This window comes from Halichondria panicea, chromosome 13 (assembly GCF_963675165.1).
Source record: "Halichondria panicea chromosome 13, odHalPani1.1, whole genome shotgun sequence".
NCBI classification, from domain to species: domain Eukaryota; kingdom Metazoa; phylum Porifera; class Demospongiae; order Suberitida; family Halichondriidae; genus Halichondria; species Halichondria panicea.
In genome coordinates, this window is record NC_087389.1 from 5,447,432 (window position 1) to 5,463,238 (window position 15,807).

Sequence of the window (15,807 nt, forward strand, 5' to 3'; positions counted from 1 at the left end):
GTGGGCTCTAGTTAGAAAAAGTTCAATTAACTGGAGCTGATTGCAGCTTCTTCACAGCAAGCTCTATAACCAGAAGTCAACCAGCACAAGCATGGCGGGCAAGAAGCAAGGCAGAGCGAAGGTTCAAGAGGAGGGCTTGGCTGCACAATTAGCAGAAATGAATGGAGATCTAAGCGAGAAAGACTTGAAGGAAATATTGAGATCTGCAAGGTATGTACGAATAAAAACAAAAAACCAACAGAACCAACATGTTTGTTCGTGTGCAGGGCTTGTAGGTTTCTTAAGTAATGTGCTTGTATTTGTTTTTGTTGTACAAAAGCCAATTTGTTGTCATGGAAACTGATGAATGTAGCTGTACACTATGGACTTGGCACTTGGTTGCTATGGCAACAATGAAGTTGTAGACAGTTTTGCTTGTAAATATGCACTGTTTGCACATTAACTAGCTGTGCTTTTTTATATAGTATTTATAAGAGTGTTAAATATCCCATTAGTAAAAATTAATGTTTTAGTGCTACAATAGTACCAGCCCCACCCCCTCACACACACACACACACACACACTCCCACCCCCACACACACAGCTCTATAGGACGTGTCAAAAGTGCAGGGGAGTATGCCAAAGACAGGGAAGTTAGCATCAAGACTCTTTTGCAGGTATTGCTCTACAATAATAATTAATAATAATTATCATCACTTGAAATACTTTTTATAATAATTATATCATTATTACACCCCTCCCACACCACACACTCCACACAGGTCCCTATGCTCCACCCACACTCATCACAGGCACAGACAATATCGGACGATGTGTCCACCACAACCAAGCCCACACATACTCCTGAGAACATGCCTCTACTGTTGCACGAGTTTTACTGCCAGCGACTACAAGAGCTGGTCCAATTAAAGCACACCCTGTTAGTGCGCTGGTCCAGGTTTGCAGTGGGTGCTCCTAAAGTCATTGAGGAGCTGCAGGAACAATTCAAACTGAGAATGGAGTGAGAGCTTGTCTGTGCATGTTTAGAAAATATCAGTTTCTATTTTTAAAGTTTTAGAGGTACATGTAGATTGGAGTTGAGCTCCCACTAAATATATAACGTATTGCTACCGTTGTTTTTGGTGAATATTAGCCAAAACTCAACTTTGTTATACAATTATGGTAAGGATCATGATATCTGACAAGTACAATTTAGCTTATTTTTACAAAGCCATTAGCACTCACATTAATTTTGTTTGATGCTCGTAAAACATCATGGTATGGTATAGTATTTGCAATAATTCCCCTCTCATCGTGTAGAGCATTATAAGCATTATAACTGTTTCTAATACAATAACATGAGTTAAAAATTAATAGGAAATTTGATAACTCTAACTCAGTGTCTCTACTGGTAATGCACACTGGATGACAACACTGTGTATGCATTACACCACCCAGGTACCTACTACATGAGTATAACCACACACTGGAGCGTTCTCGTATTCTCTCAACGTCTGTGGATGCTGTGTTAGCGGACAAGGCCACACCCACTGGTCATGTGACTGAGGAGGATGTACTGACGTACCTACGCTGGGTGGTGTATCGACAACACGTCAATAAAGAAGTAGCAGGATTCATCAGAGTAAGTGCACGGTAATCACAGTGAAGCATAATGTCTATTGTGGTCACCACGTAAGCTAGCCTCTATACACCTGTATTACTAGAATAATTATTTGCTAGTGATACCAATGAGCCAAATCAGCAGAAAATTTGACCCTTTGCGATCTAACTATAGCGTTCTGGCAAGGATCGTGTTCATACTAGTACCAGTTTTGTTTGTGAAGTGATTAGCGCTCGCAAAATTCGCTTGTGTTTTGATGCTCACCAAACATTCTAGTAATACCGACCAAGGAATGGTAGACACCCAAGAATTGGACATGGCTGGTATAAACACAGGCAGTGTGTGTGTGTAGAGGTACATTGCATTCCCATGCAGTCTTCCAGTCTTAACATCTTGTAAACTACATACTGACTAGAAACTTGTGTCTACAAGTATGATGCATATATTTCACATATCGTCACAGCAAGCCTGCGTTCTAATAGTGGTGTGTGCCAGCAAGTAAACAGTTAAGTTCCTGTTGTTGCTAGGGTTCAAGACCTTTGTTGACACCGTAACATACCCAGTGAAACTTGTCCACCCTGTAAGCTACATGTAGCCACTCTCTATAATACAGCCAGGTAAATAATGGGCCCCAAAGTCTCTATAAGCATGTGTTTGGACCTGTGTTAGCAGACCACCTCTTTATTACAGCACTGTTCAAGGGCCACCACTATAATAGGAAACCAGTAGCCTATCCCCCCCCACACACACCCACACACACACACACAGTCCCTGCAGTGGTACCCAATGATCTATTATGACCAGTTCTCACACGCCCTCTCTGCCAGCAAACAAACTGAGCCTGTGACCAACAAAAAGGTGAGTGCAGATCTTACAATTCTTAGCTTAGTTACAAAGCATAAAATTACAGCTAGTTCAGTGGTACATGTAGACCTGCACAATGTGCTATCTCTGGATTAACTGCAAAGTCTACATAATTAATATAACCGTAATTACTATTATAAGTTATTATGTATATCTGAATGCATTATGGTGATGCAAGTAACTCCTTCCCACAGCTGGCTTTTCAAACGTCACGCATCAGGCCGACATTTTCATCACTGCTGAGGCCACCGGGCTCCCTAGGGGGATCCCCCAAGCAAGGGGGTGTGACCAGCTATCAGAATGAGGGCGTGGCACTCCCGGTACTGACGACTAGTGTGAGTGACCTACAGTCGCTGATACAAGAGCTGTCAGCACACTACACCATAGAGGGGGTAAGTGTGATATCACAGTAACAGCAGTCTTGTACCAGTTATGTACGTGATAGCATGTACTCCTGATAATGGGTTAGACAATATTTAGTATGCTCTAGAGCACCTCTTAGACCTAGTTTACATAATAATGTGTGTGTTTGAGTTGAGATTGAGGATTGAAAATAGCCACCACTTTGAAAACTCTGGGCACATCACTGGAACAAACTGCTCTTACATGTATATAAGTGAAGTGTTCTAGCTAGCTTACATAGCATTATATAGCACAGCAGGGTTATACATGTACTGCTAGTCCCTGAGGCTTCTAAATACCGTAGATGTCAACTAAACAGTGTCTACGTGTAACTGTCACAAGCTTAAACTGTGAACCCTGGTATACATAATAGTTAGATACTGTTTAGGAGGTATCTATGGGAATTATAAGCCCAAAGGCCTGCATGCTGTAGTATCCCGAGCGAAACGAGGGTACTACGAGTGCCTGCGGGCTTATAATGCCCATAGATACCGACTAAACAGTATCTAACGAGTTTAGTTGCTAGGTTCATTTCAAAAACTAACCGAAAGAATGGACGCGGACGAAGACCTAGGCCTATAGACAAGCTCTTTCTGAAGAAGTACTCAGCATAATAATGACCGAGCCCATAGACCCCGCCCTCTACGACATAAATGTGGAGGCGGAGCTGGCTACTCTTTACAGAACAAAGAAAGGAGGAGGAGCTGGACGAGCCAACAGAACCTGCACAATCTTCTCTACCTAACTCAAAGCGAATGAAACAAAGTGTCTGCAGGCCTCTTATCACGGCAGGTGCAGTGTACAGTTTGGATAGTGATGTCTGCATAAGGTGAATAATTAGAATGGAAATCCCGGGATTGACCTGTTCAAGGATGCTTGTTTTGCTGACCTTCGAGTGTGCCTAGACTCCGAAATAAAGCGCTTGCAGAGAGCTGGACTAGGGTCACAAAAGAAGGGTGAAACCTCTAATACATACTCCGTGCAACTGCTGCTACTAGACTCTACAACGCTGGAGTGGACGAACAAATGATAATGGAAACAACTGGACACCGAAGCTTGGAAGGAGTTCGCAGCTACAAGAGAACTTCTGAGTGTCAAAAGAAGTCAGTTTCAGACATCCTCAGCGTAAAGCCAATTAACATACTGGCACACACTGATCACTCACAGATGGCAGTGCAGCAGAACTCACAAACCAACTGCTGTCAATTTATGGCTTCAAACTTACCATTAATCTCTCTATGCCTACATCCAACAACCAACGTATTAACAGCGACTGAACATTATAATTTTATGTCATTATACCAAAAACAGTTATATACTTCTCATTGTATACAATATACAAAAAACATGTTTGAAAAACACAAAAATTAATAGTGAATGGTTGTTGTGAACATGAAAATTACAGGTTTATATGAGAATTTACAGGTTAATATGGGAAATATAAACCCTGTACTGACCAATCAGATTGCTGGATTCTGGGCTACTAGTAACTAAATGTATGTATACAAGGTTCTCCGTGAGAATAGAATGTTCCATGAACCCTGGGATACAGGTATGTATACAAGGTTCTCCGTGAGAATAGAATGTTCCACGAATATAGTTTCTCACGTAGACAACTAGGTTCATTGATACATTGTGGACAACCTTGTATGTACACAACCTAGGGTTCATACTGTAGTTTAGTGTCCTGTGTGTGCAAGCCTCGGGGATTGCTTTAGTGTGTCGAATGCACCTCCTAAACATTGTCTATACATTGTAAGCACATAAAATCAGGAGCAAATGAGTAGATCGTATGTACAATCGTGTAAAGCTGCGTACGTACATACACACACATCATGTACTGTGCATTCTTTTAGTACCTTCGGCCGTCTCTCCATTATAAGTACAACATCACCACCCCCCAACACACACACCACACACACACACACACACCACACACACACACACACACACACACACACACACACAACACACACACACAGGACTCCTCATTGCGTAGTCAGGCTGATGAGCTGCAACTCTACCATCGTGCTAATCGGAGGTTTCGTGAAGTGTTCCTCTCACAGGAGACCTCCTACACTCTCCACACGTACGATCGGTTCCCTAGCACCGGCTTAAAGAGACAACAAAAGTCAAAACTAACGTTTCGGAAGCCGTCCAATTGGTTGGAGTTTGTGAAAATAAGAGCACGTCCTGATCCAGTGCATATAGTGAGCTACTCTGCTATCAGACAATCAGTGTCAGCTGTAGATGAGGTGAGGACAAGTCTAGCACAATCAATGTACACGTTACTGCTTTGTAAATGAGTGTCCGAAGACATTTATTTGTATTGTAACATAACATTTGTCTTTAGTAGGTTTTTTCTGTGTACGATGCATCATGATAATTGTTTGTCTGTGTTCAGACAATCGTGTATGGCCTTTTGTTAGCATTAGCCCCCTCCCCTCACACTCACACACACACCCTCACACACAGTTCCTCTCCCTGAGTTCACACTGCACACACCTCCACTCCCTCCCACACACACACCCTCACACACAGTTCCTCTCCCTGAGCTCACACTGCACACACCTCCACTCCCTCCCACACCCACACCCACACACACAGTTCCTCTCCCTGAGCTCACACTGCACACACCTCCACTCCCTCCCACGTGTCCTCTACGCTCTCCGTCAGCACTACGTGTTTGTGAAAGCCACCTCCTCACACATCACACCCCTTACACTGTCGGGCCCCACCACGTCACATGACACCTCCCTCCTCTGGAAGTGTATCTACTCCGGAGTGGATAGTAGAAAGTAAGCAGCGCTACTGTATTACTACAATGTATTGCGAATGAGTGAAATCAGCAGAAACTTGACGCTAAGCAATTCTACCTTTTGTGATCTAAAAGCATCGTGATGTCCTACAAGTAGTACTGGTCTACATGTACATGTATATAGGGCAATCTTTTTTTGCGAAACCATTAATATTCGCAATGTTCGAATATATGATTGATGCTCAAACTCGAAGCATTGTTACATTAGTAAAGGTTACATGAACATAGTTTGCTTGTAGAAAACTGTTAAAAGTCATTATTAAACATAGCATCATTGTTGCTCGTGCAGTTGTATGTATAATTATAGTGTCTTGCAACAACACTGTTAGTACATGTATGTATATTGCTAGGTTACTGTTGATTGCATTGTGACGTTTGAACCGCTTAATTGTTACTGTATAGGTTTTGGCAAATAATTGTACGTATTATGTAGTGATTGTATAGCATAATTATGTGTACAAAGTCCTTCTCTATGCCACATACAGTCCTCTAAGCAGTGAAGACACGGCTGATAGCTCCACCTCGGATATGGGCGTAGCCGAAACTGACCACACCCACTCAACAGGGGGTGGTTTTGACGTCAACGCGGCCATGAAGCTCATCCACAGCACTGGGAGCAGGGCAGTGAGTGCTAAAGCTCACCACGCACCAAACGATGCTCACTTTGCTTTCCTCATGCTGAGACATCTCAAAATAAGAGAAGAGAGACAAAAGGTAATCTTCAATCCTCATCAACACACACACATTTCCCTAGTCTAGAATTGGGTTAGTAATCATGATAAAAGGTTCCTGCATGACTACGTCTTTGGGTTTTTAGAAATTGGGCATTCAATCTAATCTGAAATTATAATCCCTCAAAGTTGATCGAGCTTTATCATACTCCACCTTCATTAGACAAATGTAACCACCCCTAGACAAAAAATGACAACCTCCTTGGCCTAGCATAATAGTATTTAAGAAGATTGAAATTTATTAGAGCCACGTACCTGTTCAATAATTCTGAGCGCATCACTGCTTCTTTATCGTACATGCAGTGTCTCAATGTGCTCATCACTGCTTCTTTATCGTACATCAGGGTGTCATACAGGGGGGGGGGAAAGGGGGGATATCCCCCCCCTAGCTCCAATTTCCCCCCCCTTTCAATTATGACTGAGTGTCCATAGCTGGGTATTGAAATAACAGTTGACCTTTTTTTAGCAACATTTTCTGGTTACTTTTCTCATTTCTCCCCTCTACTTCAAAATCCTGTATGACACCCTGTACATGCAGTGTCTCAATGTGCTCATCACTGCTTCTTTATCGTACATGCAGTGTCTCAATGTGCTCAACTATTTCCGATCTGTCGAGCGTACCTTGACTATTAACGAGGAGGGGATGACGGGAGATGGTTCCCATGGTGACCAGAAGTCGTCACGGACGACAGGTGGTTTAGATCATCGCCACCTCTTCAACACACCAGCAGACTACATGTGAGTCACACATTATACTAATTTTCCCGTACTTAAGATCCCTAGCAGAGCTGTAGTTCCCGGTAACTATAGATTGCTTCAGGAAACAATGATGTAATGTTGCTAGGTTCTAGTTAGCCAATGAGAAGTGGGATCTAAATCATGTGCATGCGGTATCTATGGTTCTGTAGTGTCCTTATATGCAAGTTAATTTAATACAGCAAGAAAGACTTTCTGTGATAATCTTGTCCTCACTGAACAATTGTACCCATGCAGTGTTGACCAGGCTGAGTTTATGACGTACATGGAAGTGGAAAACCATGACGATTTCTACTCATTTGAGGCATCCAATCAGATTAGAGTGTGGGACCAACAGGGAGCGGGTGTGGTCTATGACTCGGCACTGGAGGATCTGTCCAACCTTGAGACAGAGTTACTGACAGTGGGTTCATACTACCTCTCCAAGGGTCCTCCACGTAAAGAGTGAGTGTGTGTGTGTGTGGGGTGTGAGGGATGGGTGGGTGGTGTGTGTGTGTGATGAGGTAATTTGAAGTATAGTTTGTGATTTTCTAATTTGATGACCTCACCTAGATTTGCCAAATTGCAAAGTACATGTATACCCGCTATACTGTACATTAGTTTTATTACCCGAGGTGCGCGTGGGCAGCCACGGGTATAGTAGTCGGTTGGTTTGTTTGTTTGTGTGTGACATGTGAGTCTACTCACCTGGATGCCATAGCACTGCGTTTACAGCATGGATAGCCTCCACACAACAAGATATTAGTCTTAATTGTGGCAGATTTCGATGTTAAAGCCTCGTTGTCGAATAAAAGCGAGCAAAAGCTAACTTGCACGTTGGCAGCTAGCTAGCTAATTATACTACGTATTTACAGCTGAAGTGATCCCGTACCAGGAACAATGGAAAAGGGTCACTACAATAGAAAGCTAGAATTGTGACTGGTTTGTTGTCTCTGTGGGATCCTACTCCAGGAGCCATACTTCTCTGAGACTTCAGGCTTCTTTGCTGTGATCCTAGTCCACAGTGCATATATCTATGTACCACTAAACTCGTTTTCAAATGTTTCAGCATGCCTCCAGTCTGGTTTAGCTCCTGAGACAGCTCAGTCATCATCACTAGATCTACATGCACTGCATTATATCACTCCTCCTCTGGTTTCTTTATAATCATGTCACCAGCCGAGGGTTTGCACTTTAGTACTCTAGTCTTTTACATTTTAGTAGCTGTATTTGCACACCACTGCAGCTCCAATCCTCATCACCGTGACAACACGAACTTGGACGTGGGGAAATATGCTCAAGTGTCTGTGGACAGGTTCACTCTCCTCTGGGACTTGTGGGCATGGGAGGCACAGTTCCTACTAGCCAAGATGAAGGTACAATTATAATAATAATTATAGTACAACTAGGTACTGTAGGTTGGTTTTGCCTAACTATTCCTACACTGTGTATAGTCCAAGGGTGACGTTTGACTATAGTATACAGTGAGTTTCGTCCTCTAGACTTGATGTTCTCTTGACTTATAAAATGTCCACTAATAACGACCAAGAAAGAGTATCAAGATCTACAACGTACTGTACATAATCTGTGTGTGATTTGACAGGGCGTACGTACATGTACATGTATTCCAACCCTCCCTCCTGCCCACTCTAACCCTATAGCTCTAACTCTAACCCTAAACCACACCCAGGTAATGAACTGCTACCTGGAGTGCTACCATCACACAATGGACAGACAGGAGAGGGGCAGACTGGCGGAGGTGATCACCACTCTACTCTGGTCAAGGCCTCGATACGACCACAACGCTAAGTACTTCATTGGTGAGGAATGTCCACTGACATGTATACTGTCTCTGAGATTGCCATCTAGTGTATCCTTCAGGCACTATACTGTAATGACAAAAGTTTGAATTGTTTTCGAGGGTGATCGATAGCAAATCCTTCTTCAAATTGTTGAGTGTCTGGTGTTTTTTGTATCAATACATGTATCTCCGGAGCTACAATGTAAAGCGTTTTTCTAGACATATTTTTGGTTTTTTCTTATCAGAAGTTACTACCAAGGGTGCTGTGATCGCCACTCCCCTTCCCTTCCCTAAGTAGAGTTGTGTAGTTGATTGTACGTACATGTAGGTGCCAGCCTGGTGTTTATTAAATCTCCTCCCTCCCTCCCACTTACAGAGAGCTATGAGGCTGAGGTCCAATGCTTGGGCCTGTACAGTGACCTGTTGTGTGAGATGGTGTGTGGACTATTGGACAAGGAGAGGGCCTACAATCAGACCGTCTGTGGGCGAGGTTAGTACACTAGTTATCTGTGCGGTTAAAGTCAGCAGTTATACATCTTGTTTTCAGAGCTATATACGTACTTGTAACTTTGATAATACGTAAATAGATTGATGATTTTTGTAGAAATCGGCATGTTTTTATAGCTAACTGTAAGTGCTCATGGCTTAAGTTAGGTTGTACTCTTCACGATTAAAAGTTGAATTTGTTAGCCCTTTGAAAGGCCTGTCGAATGATGTGTGTAGATCAGTGATTGCTTTCTGGTCAAATGTTCCAGTTTCAAAGAAAATTTTGCTATAATTTTGCTTGCTGTAACTAAAGTGTAGAAGTATTAGTGCTTGTACATGCGCTTACTTTGCAGAGAGTGGCTCTTCCCCCATGGATGGCAGTGGTAGTGCCACGCCCCCTCCCTACGGCATGCCACGCCCACTAATAGCCAAACAGCTGGTGTCACTGACGGGTGATCGTCACCTCCTAGTCCACTCATATCTACTGGAGACTGCCGTCTGTCTGGGGACTATGGGGGACCTCCATCAGACTATAGACTGGAGCCTGGCTGAGACTGTGAGTAAAAGTCCATGTGCACAAATGTTGGAAGTGATGGCTATTTTTCAATCTGCAATCCCATTTTTAACACAAATTTACCTCTTTTAAAGTCTATACAGCTAGTTCGTGTGTATTGGTAAACTCGGCCTTCTTTTTAATCACAATCGCCACACACATTTGCCTCCTTTATAGCTTACATTTTTGTCCAGCCTACATAATGATATGGTGATGGTTAGTACCAACCCCACCACCAGGCACATCACTGCTACAGTGTGTACATATACCCCCCCACACACACACTCCCTCACAGATCAAAATACACGGTGTGAGTTGTGTGAGGGACACCCTCACTCTTCACACACAGCTACTGGAGGCAATAATCAACGACTGGAGGGAGCGACCAGACATTGGCTCAGCCTACTCTCCTGAACTGCAGACACATGTACGCATTCATTTATATAAAATGTCCTCCTATAGTGTTTTTGAAGTGGTGGCTTTTTCATCCTAGCTATCATTAAAAGTACAGATTGCCTCTTTTATAGCTAACTAGGCCTCTAGTGGTGGTTGGTACCAACTACCACCGACCAGTGTGAGCACATCCCCTACGCTTACAAGTTTATCTGTGTGCTAGCCAATCCAAATCCCTTTTTTCCAATGTTATGTATCTCCTCTTTTCTCTCTTCAGCTCTTCACTGACACTATTGTTGAAGACCCCAAAGTTATTGCCGACCTCTGTGTAACCCATAGCAACCGAGCAGCCAAGGAGGCGGAGCTAAAAGGAGCCCCACCCAGAGAGCAAATCATCACGAGGTTACTAGGCTGGACCCAGGTAGCGCAGGTGAGACACACTAGGGACATGTGTTGTAATGTTCATAATAACTGAACTACACGACTGTAATGAATGCCTTGGATTGCTAATCGTAGTACGTACTGTACATACCTGTATATATTCTTGATCAGAGGCCACTCTCAAATAGTAACCTCAGTGAACTTTGAGGCCAGCATTTCTGCACGTGGCAGCCACTAGCAGCTAGCTTCTAGTGCTTTCTCATGTACTGCATGAGCTTTTACTTTTGTGAGCATATTCCCCCACACTCTCTTCTTCCCCATTATCCGCACTCTGTCCCCTTTCATAATTATGTGTACCTTGCGATTGCTAGTGGCTTCGTAAAAATAAACTCCCAGACACCTACTGTATATTATGTACCGGTACTTGTATGACATCACGCATGAACCTTGCCAGGCAAATTATCAAAATTTCTGGCTCATTCGCAAAGTTTTTTTTTTCTCACAAAACATTGTACATGCATGTACATGTATGCAGTAATTATAGGGTATTCATATTTCCCCTTCAGTTGGTGGTGACAAGATATTCACTCACTTTAATCTGCTCTGACTCACAAATTCTCACTCAACTCTACAAACAACAACTAGCCGCCCTCGATCAGGAACCCTACCACGCCCACCTCCGTTATGTGCCCTTTGACCTCTCGCTACGGCTACCCGCAGATAAAGATCTTGATTATTTCGTGACAAAAGTTCGTGAGAGTAGTGGAGGTGGTGAGAGGTGTGGAGTGGGGGCGTTGAAACTGGCTGTGAAAGAACTCGACGAGAAGCATGTCGGTGTGTTCAGCTTCAGGACTAGGGATGGAATCAATAAGGTGGGGCTAGCACTTTGAACATCAAGTCTGTTATTTAACAGGGAAGTGCCTAGAATTTTCTAAGTAGTGGCTATTTTCTCATTACACACACAATGTGGTGGCTATTTTCAACCCTCAATCTCACTGTGTCTCTTTAGTGTGTAAACTAGGACTAAGTGTTGTTATTTTTGTCTAGAGGTGATTAGTACATTGTGCTAACTATCACTGACAAGTGTGGGCACATCCCCGTGTAATGTCTTGGAGGAATGTAGGTACTGTACGTACATAGATATAGTCTTGTACTTTTTCTCTAGATAGTTCAGCCATTTTTGTAGAGATCTATATTTCAATACTACACCCACACGCACCCTCACCATGCACACACACCCACCATGCACACACCCACACCATGCACACAGGTCCTCTCCAGTGCTGGCAATCTAGACGCTATCACTGTGACAACTAGTTGCCAGCTAGCCCATCGCCACGCTCTTGTTGTAGCATGTCAGCACAATCACATCATTCTGAGTCATGTTGCACCAGGAGCGGGTGTGGCCACCAGCTCCAGGTGAGGGGGTACTGTGTGCTTGTCATTTATAATAATTATACAACAATAATGCGTCATGTATAATTATGATTATACATGTACAGTGACCTCCTATCTATGATATAAGCAGCTATATATATACATAGGTCACCCTGTGTATACTTGCATGAAAAATATACTTGCATGAAAACAGCTTTTTTTGAACAATTAACTATCATTGGTACCACCCACCCACCCACACAAACACACACACACACAGTATCATTGGATCCGTAACGTCGTCCGCGGCTACGCTACCCTCTCCAGTCGACCAATCAGAACTAAGCAATGCTCTCGTCAGAAAATTGAAGAAAAACTTTGCCTCAATTCAATTAGAAAAGGTAATAGACTAAATGTGTATGTGATGTAATAATTGAATGCCCCCTCGGGCCACTGCACAGGGCCCAGTGAGAGACTACATGTTAGCACAGTTCACCAAGCAACCCTCGGCAGTGGTCCGAAGCCACACTGACCTCATCTCAACCAAAGCAGCACTCATCAATCAATTCTCCATGAATCTCACTCACACACTATCAGTCAAATCACTGCGAGTGCAACTAGTCCATCACTTCACCGACTTACATCACCTTCTCAACCAATTCCCTGCTATAAAATCCTCTTTCTTTACTCTCGGCAAACCAAGGGAGGTTGGATCAGGCACTTATAGAACTGGCTCCGCCTCCTCTAGTCGTAAGATATCTCTACAGAGGATACAGGAAATGGGCGGAGTCTTAGACCCTCGGCAAATAAAAGCGAGACCTCCGTTATTATTGGATAAAGAAGGAGAGAAGCTAATGAATCTCTGGTACCTACCACATTTTACCGAGGTAAGGACTGTATGTACGTTGTAGGTTTTTAACCCAAAGCCGGACCGCGGCCAGCGGGTTATAGTAGTCTGTTGGTTTGTCTATTTGTGAGGTCTAGTCTACTCACCTGGGTACCATAGCGCTGCATTCACAAAATGGATAGCCTCACAAAACACCTCATCTGGCAATAGTCACCTTGCGCCAATTCCAAGCCTCAGGAAAAGTTATTACTTTCAGTGTTGGCAAATTTTGCCTCGTTATCGAATAAAAGCGTAAGAAGCTTGAACTTGCACGTTGGCTGCATAGTTAGCCAACTACACGCGGCCTTTATTCGAGGCACGTATTTACAGCTGAAATGATCCCGTACCAGGAACAATGGAACAGGGTCACTAAAGTAGATATCTAGATAATTATGACTGTGGTTGTTGTTTCTTTGCTGATTTAAGTACACTAATGTGTCTAGTAGGTCGTTTAATACTTAACACCGTAACTTATGCATACACTTCTTATAATTATGATTATATCAACCATGCATGCATGATGTCATCACTCGATGTACTGCAGCTGACACCCAGGTCATGGTTTTATGGTTTTAAGTACCTGACAGGGTCATAACGATATTATGCATGGCTTGCACAATGTTCTTATACAACTCTGACAAAAATAAAACGACATGTGTCTGGTCACTAGCTAGCCTCCTTCACCGGCCTTCAAGCGAAAAGAAGGCCTGCTACTGACTGCTTGCGCATGCGCGAAATTATTGGATATATTTTCCCGTAAAATTCCCTATAATACTGAATAATACTGAATTTATCACGAAAATATCCTGACAAAGTATTGAAAGTCATACACAGAGCTATTATAACTAGCTAGCTAGAGACAGAGCTGTAGGTTTGTTGTACAGCTATTTTCTTTCTGATAGAGTCAGTAGCAGTAGTATAGTAGACTTTTCACCAAGTTAGTATTTGATGGGCGTGGCCTGTCCATATAGGCTCTTGTCAGCTTTCACTCTGTTTAGACGATTGTCATCCACACTGTTGCTGGCTGTGAGTCTTTTGTTAACATAGTAGGCTAAGGGTAGCTATCAGAATACTATCAGATGGGCTAAAAACCTTCAATGGAACCTTCTATCTACTTCCTTTAATCCACTTCCGTTTGTTGTGACGTCACTGTTTTACTGACCATAAACGTTGTTATCCGGATCCGCCAGATACCGCCGGAAGATTAGCGCATGCGCAAGCAGTCGATACCAGGCCCACTCTTCGAGGAAGTGCGGCCTGGGATCGAGGCTAGTCACTAGCCTGTATTATAATATTCATCTAACTATAGCTATCATGATATTTACATCTTGTTTTCTAGTCCTGCATGATTGTTATAATTATATCAGTCACTATTTAATTAGGGAAGGGCCCTTCTTCACTTAGTGGACGAGTGTTTACCCCCACCGGCTGATGTGTGCACTAGCTGGTTCAGCACTACAGTTAGACCCCACACACACTGGTTGCTCCTTTCCCTTGAAACGAAAGCAAGTACATACACACCACTTCATCTGCATAGTAATTGTGTGTTTGCTTAATCATGATCTCACAGTTTACAGTTATTGTTAACAATCATGCTAGCATCGTACCAAGGCCGAGTTTTCGCGGATAGTCGGCCTGGGAACAATGTTAACAAACATGCATGCTCACCATTTTGGTCTATACACATTTCCTGACTGGGAGTTTCTTCTTCCTTTGCCTCTGCCATTTCCATGAGCAACTCTTGAATGCGATTTAGGTCTGCACTCCTCCGTATTGGTTGATCTATACAAGAATTGATTATGAGTGCACGCCTTGTTGCAACTAATTTTCAATCAATACTCATGGACATGCCACAAAAAAAAGAATAGTCAATATAATGTGAGTACATGATTTACTTCATTGACTAGATCTACTAACATAGTATTCATGCAACATAATTATTTACCTGGATTAGGTGCGGCTGTTGCCATCATTGCCATAGCAACCACGAGAACACTGGCGATGATGAGACTCTTCATTCTCCGAACAGATTTTAGATAAGATTCTACTCAGATGGTTGCTGATTGGTTATTCAACTTTAGTTTATGAATGTGTGTAGCACCTATAGCGTCATTTTATACACTGATTCAGAAATCAAAGTGGCTTCCCAAACTGATTGAGTAGTGTAGCTGCAAAACTAGCGTTCTGGAATGCACATTTCGCTATAAGCACTGAAGAATCACTCAGACTCGATTACACGGTTCCATCCCTATATATAGTACATATACATAGAGCCTAAGAAAACATCAAAGAGGAAGCAATGACCGCCAGTGACTGTATACACGAACTAGAGTATAGTGATATACGGTACTGTATAGCAGGTATATTTCGAGGGTATAAATGTTCATTTTGCTGATTAAGCATCTACCGCGAACATTTATACCCACAAATTTAGTATCGCATGCATGCTGCAGAAAGATGCTATTCCACGAAAATTAAATCCGTGAAAACCTTTCTAACGGTCATTCCGCCAAAGTTTATACCTTTTTTAATCTCCTCGAAATATACCCGCTGTACGGTAATCTGATCACACATAGCAGTAGTGACTATACTCAGCAGAATGTTTGTGGGTTCTAATATTCGTAATTCAATGCCAGGAAATCACACCCACTAATAGCCTTTGCATGTGAAATACCGGTGCGTTATCCCAATTTTAATTTCCGCATCTTCTGTCTGCCCTCAAGAAACGCGAAAATTTCCCGCTGTACAGTACTTTATATCAGAGGCAGGATATACTATAT

General features: G+C 42.8%; 1 protein-coding gene and 1 long non-coding RNA gene across 3 annotated transcripts in view; one reads left to right on the top strand and one right to left on the bottom strand.

Moving 5' to 3' along the window:
- LOC135346362 (uncharacterized) overlaps positions 1 to 15,807 on the top strand; it is a 30,669-nt gene continuing 14,862 nt past the window's right edge. Inside the window, exons 1-21 of the mRNA XM_064543956.1 lie at positions 1 to 210; positions 584 to 656; positions 762 to 1,000; positions 1,438 to 1,621; positions 2,369 to 2,458; positions 2,659 to 2,856; positions 4,849 to 5,121; positions 5,474 to 5,664; positions 6,170 to 6,398; positions 6,996 to 7,153; positions 7,409 to 7,615; positions 8,397 to 8,526; positions 8,841 to 8,970; positions 9,328 to 9,441; positions 9,791 to 9,993; positions 10,286 to 10,417; positions 10,661 to 10,813; positions 11,331 to 11,636; positions 12,035 to 12,183; positions 12,422 to 12,542; positions 12,603 to 13,028. Coding sequence (XP_064400026.1) covers positions 92 to 210; positions 584 to 656; positions 762 to 1,000; positions 1,438 to 1,621; positions 2,369 to 2,458; positions 2,659 to 2,856; positions 4,849 to 5,121; positions 5,474 to 5,664; positions 6,170 to 6,398; positions 6,996 to 7,153; positions 7,409 to 7,615; positions 8,397 to 8,526; positions 8,841 to 8,970; positions 9,328 to 9,441; positions 9,791 to 9,993; positions 10,286 to 10,417; positions 10,661 to 10,813; positions 11,331 to 11,636; positions 12,035 to 12,183; positions 12,422 to 12,542; positions 12,603 to 13,028 — 3,825 coding nt within the window. The 5' untranslated portion in view covers positions 1 to 91. The remainder of the gene's footprint in view (positions 211 to 583; positions 657 to 761; positions 1,001 to 1,437; positions 1,622 to 2,368; positions 2,459 to 2,658; positions 2,857 to 4,848; positions 5,122 to 5,473; positions 5,665 to 6,169; positions 6,399 to 6,995; positions 7,154 to 7,408; positions 7,616 to 8,396; positions 8,527 to 8,840; positions 8,971 to 9,327; positions 9,442 to 9,790; positions 9,994 to 10,285; positions 10,418 to 10,660; positions 10,814 to 11,330; positions 11,637 to 12,034; positions 12,184 to 12,421; positions 12,543 to 12,602; positions 13,029 to 15,807) is intronic.
- LOC135346366 (uncharacterized) lies at positions 14,495 to 15,133 on the bottom strand. Of its 2 annotated transcripts, none has more exons than XR_010398034.1 (3): positions 14,973 to 15,133; positions 14,696 to 14,809; positions 14,495 to 14,520 (listed from the first exon to the last, which is right to left on the bottom strand). It is a non-coding gene; the product is annotated as an uncharacterized LOC135346366 (long non-coding RNA). The 2 variants fall into 2 exon arrangements; XR_010398033.1 differs by lacking the exon at positions 14,495 to 14,520 and adding an exon at positions 14,535 to 14,556.